The 22,848-nt window shown below is 40.7% G+C and overlaps 1 protein-coding gene across 2 annotated transcripts in view; it reads right to left on the reverse strand.

Annotated features, from left to right (window-relative positions):
• Positions 1-22,848, reverse strand: part of ARHGEF4 (Rho guanine nucleotide exchange factor 4) — a 120,346-nt gene that overhangs the window by 35,859 nt on the left and 61,639 nt on the right. For both annotated transcript variants that reach the window (XM_054166356.1, XM_054166357.1), the window contains one exon: positions 10,743-10,882. In XM_054166356.1, coding sequence (XP_054022331.1) covers positions 10,743-10,882 — 140 coding nt within the window. The remainder of the gene's footprint in view (positions 1-10,742; positions 10,883-22,848) is intronic.

A 22,848-nucleotide genomic window follows, 5' to 3' on the forward strand; every position in this document is an offset into this window, starting at 1 on the left:
CATTGCCTGAGCACATATAACCTTGTGTACATCTTGGAACATTGCACAACTAACGTTAAGCTGCAGTAACCCATTTCATCCCAGACCAAGCTTGAGCAGAAATTGCTCTCGACAAGGGCATAAATTGCAGAGCGACTCTAGAGTGACTCTAGCTGTGACCTGGCTCTTGTCTTCACCCCCACACGCTACATGCCCTCAAACAGTGCTTTTCAGAAGCTGTGTATGGGGGAGTTACTTCCATGGTAACTCCAAGTGGGAGAGGGCTCTCCAGCTCTTGCCACAAGCTGCTGAACACCATGTGGCTTTTTTCTATGTCAGACAAAGTGTCTGTCTTATTTCTTACCAATCAAACATGCTTCTGTGGCAGGTGGCATCTGCAAGAGATTAAATAGCTGAAGGTTTTACCTTGTGGTTTGCAGTAGAGTGGGATTTAGTTTATATAACTATGTATTTAGTTTGTATAACTATGACTCCTCAGAGAGCATATTTCAAGTAAGCATTGCACAATATTCATTGGAATTTAATTTGCAATTGTAATAATTTACTTCCAGTTCTTCACTAAGAGCCACCTTCAGGCAGGACTGCACCAAGTGAGTAACACTGCCACTCAAACAGTGCAAGTGGTGAGTGCAGAGCTGCCTCAAGGGTCTGCTTACACAAAAAGCCATGCTGCAATCACAGAATTTGGTCAGGGACCAAGGCTTCAGACAGTAAATCACTCAAGAAGCCCCACTCTAATATGAATAAAGTGGAAAGTGAAAGACACACTTTTACTTTTCATCAAATTGATACTAATTATTGTGCAGCCCTTACTCATGACCTTGCTTGTATGTGCAGCAAATGAAATTGTGAGAGGAGATGGCATTGCCACCTGCAAATCAATCCTTGAAAACCAAGTTTCCTTAGCTCCCAAATATCCCACTATCACACTTTGCTCAGTATCCAAAATAAGCTACTATCAACCTCGTTACAGAATGAATTAACTCTCAGCAACAGCTGCAGCTAACACCTCCAGAAAGGATGTCATTCACTTTCGAGCCATAGCCAGAAAACATCAGACAAGTACACCTTCTTAAGCTGCATGTTATCATGTATTGCTGAAATGGAAAACAGTCTGTCAGAGGCCCACCATTTGCTCTGAATTGTACAGTGTGTAACACTGTTACTAGAGCACAGTTACTCCCACTGCATGTTTCTCCAGCTAGTACTGCATGATTTAATCCCACGCAGCTTTTACAGCCAGTACTTCCCTGGACAGTTTACTCACATAAATGCTGCCAAAACATTACAAGTTGTTCACTTGCTTCAAGTTCTAAGATACAAGGTATTTCTCAATGGAAAGAAAATTGGCCTGACAGTTTCTTTGTGTAGGGCATGGATGAAGGCATGGCCACACTCGTACACTGCAAGAAAAGGAGCCATTGAGATGGGCCACTTCTGACAACAATTTAAAAAGGAAAGAAAAAAAAAAGAAGGCAGAACCTGCTTCACTTAAGTCTTGTGCTTTCAGACTCTACCAAAGCTAAAAAATCTTCCAAGTTCTCCTAAAGCAAGTTTTATTTTCAAGGACAGCAGTGTAACTTTTAACACATTTGAAGCATCTGGGAATTATCCTCAAGACCTAAAGGAACTTTGTTCCTGCTGTGAGCCGTGCGCCAGCACAACACATCCCACACTCTTCTGCTAGCTGAGGCAAGGGAGCTTCCAGCATCACACACAGAAGATGATACATTTCCAGGGTGGGTTGGGTTAGTGCTGGGCTTGCATTTGGGTTTGACTGAAGGTGGAAAATTCTCTCTCAATACTGACAGATGACAGGCAAGGGATTCAGACAGGAATGGCCTGGGAATCAAACCAAAGTGTGTTATGATTGAGTTGGTGAAGCAAGAGCCACAAGAGAGAAGCCACAACAGGCTGGCACAGCCCATGCAAAAGCCTTAGAAAACAGGTCTTTTCAATATGAGATTGGACACAGGCAGAACAAAGGATGCTGTATTAATCACGAGAGGACACAGTCTCAGGCTGCCCCAGGGGAAGTTTAGGCTCAAGGTGAGGAGAAAGTTCTTCACAGAAAGAGAAATTGGGCAGTGGAATGGGCTGCCCACGCAGGTGGTAGAGTCACCATCCCTGGAGGTGTTCAAAAAAGGATTGGATGTGGCACTTTGAGTCATGGTTTAATTGTCAGGTGGCGTTAGATATTAGGTAATAGGTTGGACTTGATGATCTCTGAGGTCTTTTTCCAACCTCATTGATTCTGTGATCCTGAAATAAAGACAGGCTGACTAGGATATACAGTAAAATGGATAGGAAAAGAAATGCTGTATCTTAGAGACATGGCAAGATTAACAACTTGAATGCAATAGCTAGAAATGGGTCAGAATAGAAGATGACACTCTTGTTACTGAGGAACAGGTGACATAGAGGTGGTGTTCAGAAGGGTCCTAGAATTTTAATGCCTTTTTTTTTTTCCTATCCCGTTTTTGAGCTGAAAGATCTGACTGCCACAGATAGCACAAAGATAAGGAATAGTGTTCACTGGGACACTACATGGACTGGAACAGAGAAATGAGGGAGAAGCAGAGTCAAGCTTAATTTTTAGTTGTTTCTAGGCCATAAGATTCCTTTCTTTCTGACTGTTCAGGAGTTTTCAAGAAAGCCCTGCCATTTTGGGCTGGCATATTCTGTTGAGCCCACACATTATAAAATAGGAGTACAGGGTTCCTTTAAAAAAAAAAAAAAAAAAAAAGGCATTTACTGGCAGAATGGTGGTGTGACACTTCTCTGACTGTTCAGCTTCCTCACCTCTTAAGAGAATATACCAGCCTTGTGGATGTAGAAAACAGCACAACTGTTTGCAAGAAACAGCTCTGTGAAGCTCTTTAAAGTTGGGATGTAATAGTGTTAATTTGAGAATTCTCCTTCATTGTCTTCTGGTGCAATTTAAAGGAGTCATAGAAGGGCTGGGCAGAACAAGCAACATCCTGGAATGTGAGAACCAGAAAAGCTATCAGAGGATAAAAGACATACATAAACTGTGAATAAGAAATCAGCTAAACTTTTTAATGTCCTATATGATAGATAAGGATTGAAAAACAATAACCCCATCAACACCTTTCTAGGTCACTTCCAAGGCAACCCTTTTCTAATACAGCTGTTTTAGCCAGCAGGCTAGAAAGAGTGTAGCAGAACAACACACTCTGAAAAATTAATCTTGATGGGCTGTTCTCCAAGAGCCTGCCCCATCAACTGAGAAATTGGTAACGATGTAAGATACAGCTCAGAAGGAAACTTGGTAAGTGGCTGTCAAGAGCATCAGCAAGACAAAGATGGGAAACTGATAATCCCAACAGTAAATGATCAATGTGTCCCTCTGCTTTACTAGCAAAGCATCCATTGAAGACAGAGGAATATGAAAAAACAGAATATACAGTCCATACTGAACAGCTCAAGAAGTCTTCCTGGTTTGCACAAATCCTGTTGACATGAAAACTTGCCAGTAACAAGAGAGTGGAATAGGCAGAAGCACGATCCTCTTTGAAGATTATCGGTAAAACCATCTGGAAGTAGGATTGAAAAAAAAAAAACCAACCCCATCAACCTTTCTAAGTCACTGTTCCCTACAACTACACCTGCCCCTCAACTTAAAGCTTGAAGAGAGAAACTGAACTTGATGTTCAGCTGCTGGAAAGCATCACATCTCCAACTCCTGTTCTCCAGAGCCCTGATCATGCTCCACAGCTCCGTGCAAATCTGCCTGACAAGCATGCGCCACATAGAGGTATTCCAGTTGGTCTCATACTGGTAGGGACAAAGCCCTTTCTGTCCAGCTGCCTGCAGAGCACACATGTGCTCCAGTGTGGGAGCATGGGGTTAATGCAAGTAACATTTCCTCCTTTTGCTGCAAGAAGCAATGCACCTGCACAGGAACAGTGCTTCTCTCAGGGCATGCCAAGGGCATCCAGCAAGGGCTAGTCCCCAGTCCCCCAGAGGGAGGGGGAATCTTTTCACAACCCTCAAGAAAAGCAAGGTTGGGACTTGGTTGTTCTCAGTGATCTTCCTTCCCTCTACTGCTCCCAGAGTTTTTCTGCTTTTGTCAGGTTGGTATAAAAATGCAAGGAATGCCATCACTTCCAATACCATCACTGCATTAAAGCATGACTGAACTTGCTGCTAACTCTGCCCACAGTTTACTGAGTGTGGGACAGGGGGTCTTGGTCACAGGACCAGGATGAGGATGACTTTTGAGTACCAACAATGTTCTCTAAATGCCCAGAAGAGTCAAGAGCGATTTTATTTTTCCACTGCGTGGTTCAAATATCTTCTGAGTATTAAGGGAGGAGAAAAACCCAAACCAAACAAAAAACCACCAAAAAACCAACAACGCAAGAAGATTGTTTGCAGAGGAAGCTACTTTAAATCAGGATTTGTAGAGAGGAGAATGAATTCAAGAAACATTCTGATATCAAAGCTATGTTGAGAGGAACCTGAGGCACAAGTACAGTATAAACCCAGATATATTCAACTCCTCTGTCTTTATACAAACACTTGCACCTGGAATAACCTCTACACTAACCTTTACCCACCACTGCTGGTCTGTCACATTCCTTCTTTATCCCCTTCTCTCAGCAAACCTTTGCACTCCACTATCCCCTTTGTTATTGTGCTGTTATCCTTCACATGTGTTTCTTGAACTAGCAAACCAGTGCATGGACACCCCAAAAACTATTATTAAAGACACTATCAGAGTGAATTGTAGCAGTAAAATTCTGCAGGCTTTTCTTTGCACACCATCAGACTACCATTTCAAGGAGGAATAAATGCAATTTAATTATGCTATGCTTCTGAAGTTAAATCCTTGAAGGGATGAAAATACTGCAGTACTTCTAAGACTCCTCCTTCCATAGGACAGAGTTGAAACACCAAACCACAGGTTCCTGAAAAGCCAAACTAGGAACTCCCAAAGATAGCTAGTGAGATACACCAGGCACAGGGGCAAGTTCTTTCTCTGTATCGGACAAAGGGCAGCTTTGAAAGCGAGGCTCCTACTTTACATATGAACGGTGAAATCACTCATCTTCACTTGCTCGCAGGTTATCCTTGGCTGTTCTTTCACAGGACCTGATCAAGTGTGTGCACTCCTGAAGTGGGCAGCACTGGTTGAAGCATGGCAGATTAGAACGCCTGTAATTACGTGCATGTAAGAGCCCTTAGCAGATAGGGAGCATTAGGACCTCAGAGGGTTAGTGCCTGCCAGCTTCAACTGACTCAAGTGCTTCAGAGCAACGATTTGAAGATCTCAGTGACGCCATGGTAGGTGACCCTCATGTGCTGGAAAAGGCAGGCAGGAAGCCAAGACCTTCTGCAAATGTAGCCCTTAGCCTTACAAGATACAATGCTACTGGTAGAAATTGAGAGAGCTCTTTTGGAGAGAGGAATGCATTGGAAGTTGGTGATAGCCTTCACCATAAAGAGACAACAAACCCTTGTGATTACTATCAGTAGACACACCATGGTGTTTTATGTGGTGGGGAGCATCACACAGTTCTAGGAACCCACATACACACCTGATAAAATACCTGCAAACTTTGAGATGACTTGGAACAAATAGTTTCAGGAGTTAAAACACTGTTGGATCATTTTTTTACCTCCAAGGGGAAAACTATTTGTGGAGCCAAGTCTCTCTGTAGACCCCAGTAACTGGGAACACATTTAAGGCCAGCAAAGAACAGACACAATTAAAAGTCCCTTCATACTCACACGCTATCATTAACATGCATTAACAGAAGCTGTTAGAGGCTTCAAAATTTCATAGCTGGCAGGGCTGATGTTAGAACTCCAAAGCTATCATGCTGTCACCAGTTACTTCCTTTGATGCATTTAGGTCTGGTTTGCAGCAACAGATGAATGTTTGGGCAGTATTTTCCCCTCTTTAAACATGCCAGTATATGTGTAGGGACACACCTGTGTGTACAAAGAAGTGAAGCACAAAGAGCTGAAACACACCTCCACTCCTTCAGTTTGGCTCCTGGAAGGAGAAGTTGGGTCCATTCAGAGACCAACTCCATAGTCCTTATGCATATAAAGTACCCCTTCCACTGTAACACTTCAGCATTTTTCTTGATGAGTTGAAACTGTCACAGACCCTCATGTGTTAATTTTGTTGCAAGAATAAAGCTAAGCCTGGTGGGTTTTTGTTTATTGCAAATGAGTATTAATAGTGCTATGGAGAGAAAGCATGAGTCTAGCAAAAAAGAATGTAGTTTATAGAACTGCTTCTGTGTGGATTGAACTGCTGGTGGTCTGTGTGTATGCTACAGACCATGGCATGTATAGTGTAGGAGCTACCTACTCACACCTCACATGTTTGTGTGGGAACAGGTATTTGTGTTGCTAAGGGCTCACTGTATGACTGCAAGAGGGAAAGCTTATCACATTTCTTCCATCTTCCCCAAACTGCCCACATCCACTTGCAATTCAGTCTTTCTTCAGATGTGAGTAACCCACAGCTACACTATCTCCAATTGCCCTCTCTTCATCTTCAGCCTGCAACGGGAGAATCCATTGTGCAGGGAACAACCAAGTCTCATTGCTGATGAAGGCACAAGGAAGTGACAACAGCTACTTGTGATAGGAAGAAATACAACTGGTGACTTCTGGGACCAGTTAGCTGCTGATCCTGATGTCTGGTGAGACATAATACTATAGAGTATTTTAATATACTGAATTGCTTTAAATACATAGCCAAAAGCCCTCTGAAACAACCTTAGAAGTTTGCAGACCTGAGAATGGTGCAAGCTAGCTTCATCAGGCAGTAGAATTTACAATTATGACTCCATACTCTGCACATTCCCATCTGAGCCCTATACAAAGTTACACAAGTGCTTGAGACCCAAAACTCATATAAAGTAAAGATTTATGTCCATTGGGGAACATTATTTCTTGTCCTTGACAGCACTGAGCTTTATACAGTACTCTGCACATAAATCATATTTGCTGCTTCTGGACCACAGTTGCCAACTTTGGTTGCAGAAACATGCAACACATAAAACCATGAATGAAGTTCTCTGGAGAAAATAAAAGAGGGAGAGGGGAGGTATTTTTTAACTGGGTTCTGTCTGCTTTAAGTATGAAGTTGGGAGATTAACATGCTCATAGTGAGATACAAAAGTGGTACTAAATCAACCTCTCCAAGATTACACAAGAATTGCTTCCATATGATCAATAATTCTACTTCTGTTTTCAGTCTGGAAATCTGTAGTGATCACAACACTTTCAATCTATCCTGTACTCTGCTAAAGAAAGAGCATGATAGTGTTTTGTGGTGCTAGTTTAATGTTTTTTCTGTCTTTTGAAATTTGTCCTCCTATATTACACGAGAGATTAAAATATGTTCTTCTGATTTAATATGCATTAACATTTTATCAGTTTGGGGGTTTGTCTTTGTTTGCTTGCACTACTTTTTGAACATTTTTCTGTAGAAATTATTTTGTTAAATCAGAAACAATTAACTTAACTGCATCTTGTCAACAAGTACAAACATAAGGCAATGGTATTACATGTCTTAGATAAAATCCTGGCCTGCTGAAGGTAATGACTTGTGCATTTCCTCAGGAACAAGACTTCCCATGCCAAATTCCAAACATATCAAACGTGGAGTCATAGGAGATAAGGGAAAAACAGGGAGTATTGCCATTATTTTCAAAACATTTTGTGCTTTGCTTTCACAAACTAAGGACAGTACTGGTCATCTAGGGCTGGAAGAAGCTGAACAATCCATGTGTTGAACTGCAACAACATTTCTACCAAAGAACAGAGCTGTATGGACCCTCCACAGAGCAGGACAGTATAAACCTTTTGGACACATCAGGTATTTCCAAACCAACAGGCCTAAGCCTACTTGCTCAGGCCTACTGCCTGATAAGCAATATAGTTTTCTTCATTATCTCACTCAAGAGCTGTACAGTCAGCCTTTGTATTATGCTTAATGCCTCAGGTTCTCATATAACGTTTAATGAACTTAAATCTATGTCTGTCCTATATGTACTCCTGCACAATTGCAGTATGGATTTTTTTTCTTGCCACATTTTACCTTATTATACTCTGGAATCAAAGAGATACAAGGACAGAACCTTTATCTGGAACACACACAAAGTAAGCTCTACCTAGTACAATCTAAACACAGAAATCTCTTTTCAAGAGCATCAAGAATGCATTTGAAAGAATATCGTACAGATGTCCTAAGAAAATTATTTCCCCTTCCTCTTTTCTCACCCCCCTTACTTTTTGATTGATTTTCCTCGACTCTTATGCACTCTCATGCTGATCTTTTTAGGTGGGCTCTGTACAACCTTCCCAACTTTCTTGTTATTCCTCTAGTTTTCTTGCCAATACATTATTCTCCTTTTATGAAAGGTTTCTTTTTTGGATGGTTTGTTTCTTTGGGTGGTTTGTTTTTTAATGCAACACTTGGTCTGCCAAATGCCTTAAAAATGTATTCCAACCTTCTCTGTTTATTTGGAAGCTGCTTCTTCCAAGAAGGCTGAGAATAATGTGGTTACCATAGTTTCCTTATCCAAGACTAATAAAACACAATTTGGAGTACAATAAAACAAAGACTACTCACGAAATATGACTAAATCATTTGACATTGGTATCACTGCTAGCACTACTATGGAAAGTACTCAGAACTAACAAATACTCAGTTTTGGGTCCAGCAGAGAAGATTAAGATAACCCTGTCTATTTGCTGGCTATTTGAAATATTTCAATTCTAAAACTTACCCTGTCTGTGTCAAATCCCTACCTCATAGACCTAGGATTTCACCTTTAATACTTTGTATTTACTGCATGCTTCTATTCCAGAAAGTGATTGTGTAGGAAAGCACTTTGCTAAGGCTCAGTGAAGCTAAGTGATGGATTAATTATCCATAGGAACCAGCTGACAAAGTAAATAGTGTACTGCCTGTTCTTACAGTTTTGTTGGCCCCTGAACAAGCAAGCTGCTAGGGAACAAGCCAAAAATAATCTTTTTTTTCTTCCAGTCCAACAAAACCAGATATACTTCATACATAAATACTTTGTATAGAACCACATATACTTCAAAGTCTATACAAATTACACCTGCCTTAGACACATCCATTTGCTTTCCTGATCAAAAGTTACATAATGGAATTCTCCTCTAATAAAACAAATTCTTAAGAAAATAAAAACAATTGTTCTCAGGAAAGAATGAATTACTAAAGGGAAAACCACAACATGCATGATGGATATACAGACCTCACTGTAAAGTTAATTTTTTTCCTGATTTCAAAGAGTTACAAAAATTTTAATTAAAAAGGTAAAATATTCTGCCTTTTCCTTAAAAAAAAAAAAAAAATTGAAAGAAAATAAAAATCCAGAGGATGTTCTGCTTGAAGAGACATGCTAGGAAGATTATTTACCAAGGCAAGCACCTGAATTGGAGGGAAGCAGAATCCTTCTCCCATACCGTGTATGCTACAGGACTCTCTCACAAACACACCGAGTAGCCGTGGGAGTATGTAACTCAAGATTTTCTGGTGTTCTGCTAACATTTGCTTGCCAGTAACAGCAGCCCAAAACAGCTGATGTTAAATCAAAAAGCTCTGGCCGTGGTTTGAGAACCCCTGGATGTAAGCAATAGGGGAAGAAAACATAACAAGTGTCTTCCTCATCCTAGGCACCCAAGGATGTAGTCAGGGATTCTGAACACTAGGAACAGGAAAAATGCTAGAGGAGCATTTGCTGCTGTTTTTGAAGAAAACCTGTTACCCTAACTGTACAGCTTTCTAGAGCCTTTTACCAGACCCCAGAAGCACCACTGGTGTATGTAACAAACATAGAGGCGTAGAGCCTGAGCCATCATCGTTACAGTTAGGGCTTAGACACAAGGAAATAGTCTGTCTTTTATCCTTGCTTTTTCATCTTGTGAAGGTCATGTAGAGGTAATGGAATATAGGGAAGAAAGAAAGAAGGCTTAAGAGTGCAAGAGATCACTCATATGGTAAACACGCTCCATTCTTCCAAGGAAAAAGCTTATTAGTTCACTCCACCGAATAAGCATTCGGCGTGTAACAGGATGCCAGCTCTAATGCATTAGTCAAAGCCATTGTATTTTTGCAGAAAAAACATCTTAAATCCTGTTAACATGTTGCTCATCACACCAGTTAAACTAAGTACATTTTTAAATGGCAGAGCTCAAGTTAATCAGCATCCAGCACTATAAAAGAAATAGCTAAAAGCACTGACTAAAAAGGCACATCTTTCACATCTCTCAATTAATTTACTGAGGAACAGGAAGAAGCAGAGAAGACCAAAGCTACGTTAAAGTTTGAATCCTTCTCATCTGTCAATAAAGTAGTACACAGACTAAGTTTATTTTTCAGCATTCCCTTTATCCCTTCAATACACCATATTTCAAGTCTCACAGAAGCCCTGACCAAGCTGGTCATTACTGGTTTTAAGCTTCCCATCCAAGAACACCTGGGAACAGAGTTACCTAGCCAGGACCCATGGTTCTGCATGACCTTACATTGCTGTCCTTTACTCTTAGTGGCAAGGCCCAGACCTCGTTGTTATCAAGTTGTAAACGTTACCTACAGTAAATGACATCTAAAGCCACAGAAGCATTTCGCCATTGTCAGTTTGGTCGTTAATGTCTTTTACAGTTCAACAGAATATGTATCCTTCCTTATCTTGCCTGTCAAAAATCAACCAGGACAATACCTCATTGATAGCAAGCTGCTCTCCACCTCCCCCAGCATGGCCGTAGCGGTGGCTGGAACTCCGGAAGTCCTCATACAGATCCTCTTCGCTTCCCACATCATCTGTTAGAGCCGTCTTATCCAATGCCCCATCAGCAATCACTGCAACAACAACAAGAACAGATTGGTATAGATCACAAGATCCTCATCAGCCCTGCATCAATTGTATGATCTTGGCTGGGGTGAGCGACACTATACCACGGCACAGAGGAAAACACAAGGAAACTACAGAGTCAATTTCAGGGAACGATTCCAGCCTGGTGCATGTCCATTTTTCAGAGAATTTTCCTTTCATTCATGTTTTGTTACCACAAATGACAGTATCTGTTTTCCTAAACTGGAAAGTATGATTTTAAATAATTCAGCTGTTGCATGTTGCAGTGAAATAATAAGTAAGAATAAGAACCCAGGCTCTCAAAATAGGTGCAGGGCAAAGACGATGCAAACATGATTTCATGGTGAAGTTACCATGTTGACAGGAAACTTGACTAGGTGAAAAATCTCATGATCTGCCAATTCATACCTTGATGGCTATGATTTACTAAATCGTACCAGACCAAGGAAACTCTCAGTCTCTGGGAAAAACATTCACTTCTTTGTCCACACATTTATTTAATTTGATAACCCTTTTTGTGTCCTAAAAGGGTGTTTGCTCCTGAAGTATGTGTTATTACCACAGGAGGGCCATTCTGCACAGCACAGACCCAAATCAGCTACAGATAATGAAGGGTTAGCAGTCTATAGCTGGAACAAGCATTGAGGTCTCAAGATACAAGCATAAGCCTAAGAGAAATAATAATAGAGGGAGCTGGGGTTGCTTAGCCTGGAGAAGAGGAGGCTCAGGGGAGACCTTATTGCTGTCTACAACTACCTGAAGGGAGGTTGTGGACGGGAGGAGGTTGGTCTCTTCTCCCAGGCAACCAGCAGCAGAATGAGAGGACACAGGATCAAACTGCACCAGGGGAGGTTTAGGCTGGAGGTTAGGAAGAAATTCTACACAGAGAGAGTGATTGCCCATTGGAATGGGCTGCCCGGGGAGGTGGTGGAGTCACCATCATTGGAGGTGGTTAGGAGGGTACTTGATAGGGTGCTTGGTTGCATGGTTTAGTTGATTAGGTGGGTTGGGTAACAGGTTGGACGTGATGATCTTGAATGTCTCTTTCAACCTGGTTAATCTATTCTATTCTAATAAGGCATTTATACTCCTTGCAGAGGAGAAAAGGGCGCGTCATCTGTTTCATAGGCAGGAACCTTTTCCTAGGGCCTCTCCAAGGTATTAGCAAATACCCTTCAGTGACATGTTGACCAATCATTCATTCATCCCATACCTGTACAGGCTACTGAGCACAAACTTTCTGTTCTCAAAATCTGCTGAAAATGTCAGTGATGAAGGAAAGTATTTCCTGACATATTCATTCAGATTAGCAACTGCTAGGACAACAGTTTCCATGACAGAGGTGATCTTCACAAAGTAGTAAGTAGCCAACACAAACATGATGCACAGAACAACAGCTGATACATGCAGTGATTTTGGCTTAATGGACCTGACATAGTTACAGTAGTAAAAGTGAATGAAGCACAAATGCAGCTATTGCTACCAGCACTCCTCGTGACATTCTTAGCTGTCCAAATTATACATGACATTACATTCAAGTTTTTTGCCGAGCAGGTACAAAAAACCCACCAAAACAACTTTGGTCTTGATCTTGTATCATTTGCACAGGAAAAGCACTAGTCAGAACCTGGAGATGCAGAAGCCTGCACTTGAGCACCCCCATTTTGCTTCATATGCATCTTATGAACCTAATCGTGTCAATAAGCTGAGGAAAAAGTGCCTAAGGGCTCATTAGCCCGTTGAAAGCAAATCTCTCCAATAATATGAAGTGCTGTCAGAAATGAGAGGAAGACTTGCAAAGATGGCCCTCATCAATGATTTCATTACAGAATCACAGAATATATCCTGTTGGAAGAGACCTCAAAGATCATCCAGTCTAACTCTCAACCCAGCACTGAAGATTCAACACTAGACCATGTCCCTAAGCACCAGGTCCACACACCACTTGAACACCCCTAGGGATGTTAGTACACGTATTACTTGTAAGAGAGAGAACATGTGATGTTTTGTTAAGGACACATCATTTGATTACTTCTAATAACATGGTGAGGTATAAATTCAATGTAGCAGCTAAAAGTAAATGCAGTAACTTGACACAAAAATGACTGGAGTATTAGCTATTTTTGAACTAAATGCTTGATTACTTATGCTTTGGATTCAATAAATACACACAACATAGCAAAGATAAATTCATTGTCAAAATCTGGATCTCCACTCAATAGTGAAAGGCAGCTAAGGACACAGAGATGCATACTGGTTTATGATGAAAGCAGAATTTTCCATGGAACTCTGTAACTACCCAACCATTCAACTTCAAGTGACATTTCACACACACACAAAAAAAGGAAGGCTTTGCTCTGACACATCCTATCATTATACAGAGCTTCTCTACTAAATACATGCCAGATTGCATCTAAAGCAGTTCTGGGGCTAGGACCTACCCCATTACTATAACACTCCAAACTTGCTGGAATGGCATCGATATTATCATTTTATGGAGAATTACCACGGCTTGCACTGACATTTGTTTTTTTCAAAAGCACTGAAGTGTCAGTTTTTGCTCATACACTATCTGAAAAAGTAATAAACACCTTTCAGCATTTTGGAGCAGCCACAAGAATATATTAGAAATATTTTTCAAGAATAAATAACTTTTATAAGATGGGAGTTAACAGTCACTGAATTCAAAACTTCCTTCGCATCTCTCCGATTCCATTATTTTCCTTTATTTTATGCATGTTTTCGCTGCTTTTGCCTTATGCATCTTGGGCTATTTTCACTGTTAGCTATAATTTTCAGCTTGAAAAATGTTCAATGACATCTTTAAAGCTTTTGGACTTTTTTCCCCTCACATTTTCCTATTTGTTCTGATCAGTGCTTAGATGAAAAAGCAAAAGCTCCAGGGAGATATTTATCTGTATTACTTAAAATGCTCTATACCTCTGCTGCTAAGTGCTTTGAAAGCTGTGTTTGCTTTTACTAGAGATCTGTTTTTCTCCTCTGATCTTACCAAGCTCATAAATTTCCTGCAGTCTCAAAACCTGCTACTGCATTTTGGATTAGTTTTCCTGGCAGAAAAATCCCAATAAACATATCCCTCTCAAAAACAAAAAAAAAGAAAAAAGAGGTAGTTCATAGTTATACAGAAGATCTATCTCAGTCCTTGAGGAAGACTGACCCCAGATAGCCAGTATATGTTTTCCCAAAATAGCTAATTTTCCAGGGAAGAATAAAAGTAATGAAAACCAAGAGTTTGCTCTGAAGCAGCTTACACAGGAGACATGATCACAAATATATAAATAAAGTAGTAGTCTGGAATGGTGACCCAATGCACTAGAAATCCACCAAGAAAGTAGGAGAATGAAGGCTTCTAATGTAAGTAGTGACAGAACATGCACAGCATGAACTAGGTCAAGTAGAAAAGAAGCAAGCACTATACAAAAATCTTTAAAGACAAGTTAGTGGAGATTGCTGAAACAGTCCTCCTCAACAGCACAGCAGTAGTTGGACAGGCAGCTATTAAACTGTGTGATAACTGACTTGGATGCCTCAGTCTCATCCCTCTGCAAGTGCTCATCTCCATTTAACACTCTCATTCACTGATCTGGTCACAGCCTGGCCTCTGAATGTCTCTGAAACCACTGATCTGACCTGTCCTGGGCACTGAGACAACACTGAAGAACAGTGTTCTGCCAAAAAGTTGTGTCAAGCCTCCAGCTACCTCAAGCAGATTTCTCCATATTTTCTATGACTGTCTTGACAAATTTCAGTAAATACAACAAATTCTGTATGCAGGAACACAGGGAAGGGTTGTCACCAACATTTAGTACTATAACCTTCTGTGTAAGCATTAAAAGCATGCTTTTTTAAAACTATGCTTTTTTTTTGTTAATCCAAGCCCAAGCTCAGGATTTATATCATGAAAGCACAAAAGCACATGGATAATTCTAACAGTAGCTCATGAAAGAATGCCACACAAAGCCCTTTTTTTTTTGCACCCGAATAAAGATTAAGGCATCATGAGCCTGGCTCAACAAAGAAATATCTTTGAATATCTTTGAAGCAGCAAAATTCATACAGAAAAATGGCACTGACTGGCACAGGTAGTCTGAGTCCAAGCACTGAGACAGGCTAAGTTCAAAAACAGATACAAACCCAAAAGGTAGAATTTATATAAAAACATCAAATGAAGCTTGATCAAAGTGGTCCAGATGGTACAGAAGTCCATCCTTATGCCTTCCTACAGGCTTTGGGATGCAGGCATAAGTGGTCAGCAGTGGGAAGGTTCCTGGCTGGGCTCCGCTTGTACCCTTACCTGATGAAGGGCAGCATGTGAAAGGCTGATGCCAAGCAACCCTGAGAGGTACTTGTCCTACACAACTCCTTAAAAAGCCGTTACCAGCTCTGTGGTTTCCCACAGGAGAACACTTTGTACCTGCAGTGACAAATAAGCCATGCAATGGCTGCAGTATAAACCATGGATATACAACTCCCAGTCACCCCAGCCTGCCAGCTGCATCCTGCTCACAACTAAGTTGGGGTAATTTGAAATGCATGCAGCTGCCTGTTGGTAGGATGTCTATTCTTGGGAGCCACAATCATGCCTATCTGTCACTGGAGAAAAAAACACCCAAAAACCAGCGGGGCTACGCAGAGACAGATAAGTGAAGATGAAAAGGAGAGAGGAATGAGATGCCTTGTGTTGTTAATATGGCTGGTAGGAAACAAAAAGAAGGTCACAGACTGAAAACAAGTATTACCCTCAGTTCAGTTAAGACCCTGTTCATCATATCTAAGCTCCTTGAGCTCCTTTCCTCTCTTGAAGGATTGACCTGCTTCATACATCCCAAGTAACTGGAATTAGTGAATAGAAGTTGTCGCTGGCCAAAAAAACCCAAACAAACAAACAACCAAAGAAGCAAACCCCAACAAACCAAGCAAACAAACAAAAAACTACCAAGACTACCATTATTAAAAAATAACTAAAATCCCAGCTCTCAATGGAGAAACACAGAATAAATTTCTAGAAGAGGCTCCTCAGAGCAGCTGGACACTTCAGCCTAAAATCTAGTACAGCCTCTTAACAGAGATCTCTCAAAGTCACATAGGTTTATTTCTCAGCTAGAATAAACCCTTGTAGCACCCTGTTGGCAGGAAGCTCCATCCATGTGTCTGGGTCAGAAGCCTGAACATTGACCCAGGCTTAAAGGAAAATGGGCTGGAGGCAGTTTCCCCAAAATTTTGGTTGTCTGTTTACACTTGACTTACAGCCTACAGCTTTTAGGGGTAAAGCTAGGACAGGAAGTGATGATTGCAGACATTTGAAAGCCAGGAACATCCCTAGTTTATTAAAAGCACATTATATTAATGACAAAGGGAACAGCTTTTGTGTATTTGAAGCTCTCTTTCAAGTTTTTTCAGTACCACATCCATACATTTGTCTCTGCAGCATTTACATTTAAATTAATTCACCAAAATAACAGTACCAGCCTGATTTACACTCACAGAGCAAATTAATTCAGAGCTAACAACATTATTCCCTCTGCCTCACTGAGCAGGGATTGCTGTGGTTGTGTGTAGTGCCCACAGGAAAGTGCATTGCAGCTGAGGAAAGGAGTCATTCAAGAGATTTAAGAGGATAAACAAGCTAAAAGGGTGCATGGGGTGTGGGAATCAAACCCAGACTACACTGCCCAGGTGAAAAGAGCCCTTCCATGCACCTCTGCCCATTCTGAATTGCTAAACCCTTATCTCCTTTAGAAAGACCTGCCCCAGTAGTGCTGCAGCCTCAGCTAGTCCTGTTCTGAATTATCTGCTTCATTTATCATCTGCTTGATATATGGAGGTCCCTATGCAGCTGCCACAGTAAAATCTATCAGAGTGATGTCATCCCACTTCTGCCCCAGCAGTGCAATTCTCCAGCTCTTTACTGTGCTGATGGACCCTCTCACATCACTCTGCTTATGGTTGTGGGCCAGTTTCACAGGAAGAGGGAAATCTGGCAGGGAATTAGCAGCAAGGGAACAATGACCAGTTACTATGAGCTTCATGAAGGGGGAAAAAAAATAATCTAGCAACAAACCAACAGAGAAAACAGCCAAGGGTATGGGCCTGAAATGCCAAGCCTCAGACAGCTAAAGTTTTCCTGATGACATTTCTGAGCAGGTAATGAAACTGTCTTCAGTGAATCTTTGAGGAAAAAAAGGGAACATAGAATGGAGAGGAGAGGCAGAAAACATGAAAGTGTGGAAAGCAAGCTTCATCACCTCCATTTTAAAGAAACATTAAGAAGGGAAAGGATTCAACACAGCAAAATTAAATTAACATTTTGGTGTAATGCCACAAATGGGATTGCTGTTGTGAATGAAGCCAGTTCCTAATTAGCTGAAGCAAAGAGCAAATCCGTGCTCAAAAACAAAAAAGGGACACAGTTCTTCAACTGAAAGCTGAGTGCAGGTCCTCTGTGGGTCTGCTGGGCGCGTCACCCAGGGTAACATTCATCAGAAATAATGCACTGAGCCACCCACTCAGGCTTCAAGAGTTTTTAAATCCCAATTAGAATCTAAATGACTTGCAGGGAGGCTTAAGGGAGTTCTCAGCTCTCTTGGGTAGCAGAGATAATTATGGGGACGAGAGATGTGGATTATGAATGGCTCTGCAGCTCCAACTCCCACGTTACCACTTGCTACATACTTGCATCTCAGCCTGTTTTGCCTTGGCAGACGTGTGGCAGAGAGCTGCCCCCCACCCCTTCCTGCTGGCTGAGTGATGTTGGAGTGGGAGAGAAGATGGGGAGCACTTTAACGAGATTTGAAAAAGAGTGGAAACAATGGGAAAAGCAGATAGGATATCACCTACACGCACTTGCTTGATCCAAAGCCTGATGCTTTGTTGAAAAGCCCCGCTGCTGCACTGCATAAAAACTACTTATTCATTGGCTGCGTTCCTGTCACAGCTACTGACTTGTCAAAAAAGCAGGATGTCCTCCTACTCTGTGTATTGTTATTTGCTCAGGTCTGATTACTCATCCGCACCGCTCATTTTTTGGATGAATGTCTTTGGAAATGCTATTTATTTTATGCCTGGACAATGTTGAACATGATGGGACCAATTCAAGGTCAGTCCTTTAAGCCCAATCACAGTCTAAACATTAAATCAACTGTAGCCATCAAAACTAGCAGACAAATCCCTTGTAGTTTCCAGGCATGTTCTTTACCATAGCCTCATCAGCATGTACTGATGTGTCATTAAATGTACTGATAAGGCATTTAATGCCCAAACAAGTCTTATTCATTGACATAGATGATATTTAAAGGAGTGGGGGATGAGGGGGTGTATATGTGTGTGTGTAGGATGAAACCTCCTATCACAATTCCCTGAAAGTTTCCTCTGAAAGACTCAAATGGTTTGTTTATGTTTCTAACAGGTAACAAACACTGACATGGCAGACTCATGCTGAATCTTTACCTGTCCATTTAACTCTGCTGCTTAGTCCTGTGCCTGCTATGCCTTGAAGTAAAAATCAAAACCAGAGCAAACACTCCTTCCTTGAAGGGAAAAGCAATAACAAAGCTGCATCTTCACCAGACAACTGCCTTCCAAAATAGTGACAGGCTGCTGGTTTGGAAGCAACATATCTGACACTGTCTAGCAGAGCATGATCAGTCAACTCAGAACAGCAGTAACCTTGGATGAGCTTTTGGCTCACCTGCAAAGATGGAAATATTATGTCCATGTCTCCACAACCACCCATTCTCACCCCAAAGTGTGAGAACAACTGAGGAAATTCAAGCAAATGAGCCAGGAAATCAGAACAATAGTTATTTAGAGTGGACAACACCTACTTCAGCAAACATAGGAGGCAAAAGCAACATCAAAGACTATTAGTGCAGCTGACAAGCCTGACAAACACGAATTTGAAAGGGTCTTATCAGTAAGAGTTCAGGGGGTTATTTATTTATTTAAGGTGAGCATCTGCTCCAGCTTTTCCAAACCTTATAGGCACACCCCACAAGTTGGAAGAACAGCAATCTGGAGGAAAAAAAAGGGGGAAAAAAAGACACACTATTTTCTTTGAAGTTTATTCCCACAGATTCCCCTACTTCCCCTACTACATCTGCCATACTTCAGTGCATGGTAACATGTAGTATCACTCCTAAAAATCACACTCATCTTTTGCTTCCACGAGTTCATGTGAGAACATGCAGACAAAGGAATCACACTATCTTACCACTATCGAGTCTTACTGCTATGTCATTACTTAATTTGAGTTTGTGTGAACCAAAGCCCTAACTCTGTACTTTTGTCTTCTTTTCCTCATCTGGAAAGCAAACAAAAGAGCCTCAAACAATTTGGACATGATCAACATTTCTAGTCATCACCAGTCTTCAAATGAAAACCTCGAACAGAAAATACTCCGTCATTCTCTGAGGAATTATTCCTCTCACCGCTGCAGCCACTTTCCAGGGACTTAATTGGAGTTTTCTTAATGCAAGTGCTGTTATCTCCCTAATCTCACACTGCCCTTCTCTGCTTTAATTATATTGGGATGTTTGCTTCACCTCTAAAACAATTTCCTAGGAGCACTCACAAGACAGTGTTAAAAGCCCAAGCTACCATGGGCTCTCACAGTGCCTCCTTTCTTGCACCTGTTATTTTATCAATGGAAAGAATGTAAACATGCTGTAGGGAATTACGTCTGATTTAGATTTCCAAAGATTCTGTGTTTTTATTATGTCTTTACCTCCAAGTACACCCTCAGAACACAAAAAGCTTGGAAGCTAAGTCTTTGCTAAAGATTTTGTAGCCAAAAAGGATACAATTTTCCTCAGTCTTAAGACATGGTCTAAACTCAAAAACATTCCACTCTATACAAAGACCTACCTACTGGTCTGATAAAGATGATGCTGTAAATAATGGTTAAGATCTTTATAATGAAGACTTGTCACTAGGAAGTAAAACAATTCACAAAAGTCTTTAAGCTGTTACACCCAGTTATGCCAACTCTGCGTGGAAATGACAGCTTCCTTTCACTGTTTCCTTGAAAATCAGACCCGGAACAGGACAAAAAAATACCCAAATAAACAAAACAAAACCAACCAAACAACACAAAAAACATAGGTGTTTCGTACAATGGAGTAATCTGCATTGTGACTTGATGATTTAAGAGTGACGAATTGTCTTGATAATAATTTAAAACCTTTGACAATGTAGACAACTTTGGTTCAGACACAACTATTTCAGAGCAGGGCCAGAGCTGAGGCCAGCTAACTAATGGGGTGAGCAATACAGATGTGCTGGGCACAGCCCGTTTGCAGCCAAGTCAACACAAAGAGTCACTGCTTGGCCCTTTTGAAAAGCAGGCTGTTTATATTAGTGTCTGAAGACGGATTTAAGAGGCTATCTTTGAACACTCAAATTTGAAAAATGTGACCTTTGTTTTCTCCCAGAATCCTGCAAAATGCTATAAATCTAGCCTTTATCTTGGTGAAGCTATCCAGCCTGACAAGTGGCTTATATCTATGACCTTGTACCACAGAAGTAATTAAAAATGAATGCCACGAGAAGACTTTCAATTGCTCTTGTGCATTATCAAGCATCGGTCTCAAGAGGTAGTAAGACTGTTTTGTTGATATTATTTTGAATGACCAGTCTTTGTGTAGCACACAACAGATCTGCTTTCATACTGGGTCTATACTCTCCCCAAAAATACTGGTAAAACTGCTTTACCTTTTAAAACAGATCTCTGTCCCTATTTAAATTTTAATCTGAATTCTAAGAAAATCCCCGAGATCAAGCTACCAAATATTTCTGAAGGGAAAACAGGAAAGGAAGTATTAATATTATTTAAGTACAACTACCATGAGAGCTAAAGATCAGGTTCTTTGCTTCCTTTTGTAGTGTTGTGTGATATAAACATGTATGCTGCAAAATCAGGCTCTAAGCTGGTCAGGGTCTTTCTTCCTTGGTGTTACTTAGAAGACATTTGGGAGATCTGCTCTAAGCAAGCTACAGGAAAGATGCTGAACACAGCCAAGTGTAATTCGGTCTTTTCATTCTGAGTAGACGAAGACATGAGAATCTCCACTGGAAGAAGGGTGCATAATACGAGAATGCCACATTAGCTCAGTTTAGGGGGACCTTGTGTACAGAGACAAGGTGGAAATTTCAAAATTACTCAGACATTGAATTTCCAGGACCATTTTTCACTACCAGAGTCCAGAACTAACTGGTTTTAATATCCAGTACTGCTCTCACTTGCGTTTAAAACCAGCTCTACAAACTGATGGAAAAAAGAATGTTGGAGCACAGAAGTGACCTGAGTGAGAGGATGGTGCAGTCACCTGCACCCATTGCATGGCTGGAAGTGTGCTTGACCCCAGCTACAACAGTAGTCCCCATACCAGTCAGCCCTCAATACCCCTCCTCCCCAAGGCCTCCAGACTTCCCTGTCATTGATGTATATGAAAGTGAAAGAGCCTGCACCAAAATAACTTAATGACAGCATATTTCATCTCTGGGAATCTGAGGGTGCAGATATGATATATTACTGTAAATAAAATTGAATTAATTAAGCTTGAGACATTAAACCTGTTGACTCACACATCTCAATAAAATTTCAAATATCATAGGGAAAAAAAAAGAGAGACTTCACACCCAATCATTTAAAGTTTCCTAGGAAATTGGTATGAGAAGGTACCTTATTTCAGAGTGCTTTCAAAACATTCACCTCTAGGTCTGAATTAGAGCTGAATGTGTCAGATGCATCTCACCCTACAGCAACTCTTCCAAGGAGAACATTATTCCTCTTGGAATATATCAAGTATTCAATTCAAAGGTGTTATTAATCATTCTTTTAAAAGGGGAAAGCATTCTGTTGGGGTGCCTTTAACAGTTAAATTCATTACTTAAGATGTTTACTGCAGGCTTCAACAAGGAAATAATAGAAGGATTGGTAAGATCAGCATTTCAGCAAATAATGAGCCCAAGATGCTAACTGTGCATTTTGAACTATGAATTTAAAATGACACATGATCACTGGATGCAGCACAGAATATGCTGGAAGCTTTGGAGACTAATTTAAAAGTTGAATCTATCCCCAGCTGGAGATGGCAAAATGAAGTGGCAAAAGTATATTAACACAGGCAGCAATATAATCTCAATGCCAACTAATAAAGGAGAATTGCTGATAACCAGTGATCAAACTGAATGACTTCTCTTAAAAAGGTAAGAGAAGATGAAGCCTTCTCAGAGCCTATCCTTCTTTTGACCAGTACATACTGTGTACAGTCAAAGGCAGCTCTATTTAAGGCACATGTCAGAAAAAGGACATTCTTCTAGCGACATAGCTGAAGCAGTCAAAATTGGCTTTGCAAATTTAACATTAATAATGTAACTTGCTAAATCAAAACAGATAAAACAAGGACAGTGCTTTCCAGAGCAACTCTGCATGTTCTGGTGCACAGCACCAGCCAAACACGCAATTCTCTGTCAATTATTTGAATATATAAAATATATACAATAATCTTTTCACTTATGTTCAGATACATCAGATTTGACCTTTCCTGTGGTTAGTCAAGATTTAAGACATTCAGTTCCACAGTGTCACTGTTGTTTCCATTTATTAATTGATTCTTATTTAGATCTGATATGCCACTAATGAGACTAGGAAAAGGCTTTGTTTCTGACAGAAACTGTACATTTACTATTTCCCAACCCTTAGCTTTTCCAAAGCAGCTACAAAAATACAAATATTTTTTGCCAGACTCAAGGCTCAGATGTCCACAAACACATTCTAGTTTTTCAAACATCTCTCCATCTATAGTGTATCCAACTGAGGGGTAGAAGAAAAGAAATATGGGATCCAAGCCCCATGCCACTTAGCTTTCAGAAGTGATCAATGTATAAAATTACCTTTATCCTCAAATACACACAATGCATTGTGTTTTTTTTT

This window comes from Dryobates pubescens, chromosome 13, assembly GCF_014839835.1.
Source record: "Dryobates pubescens isolate bDryPub1 chromosome 13, bDryPub1.pri, whole genome shotgun sequence".
NCBI classification, from domain to species: domain Eukaryota; kingdom Metazoa; phylum Chordata; class Aves; order Piciformes; family Picidae; genus Dryobates; species Dryobates pubescens.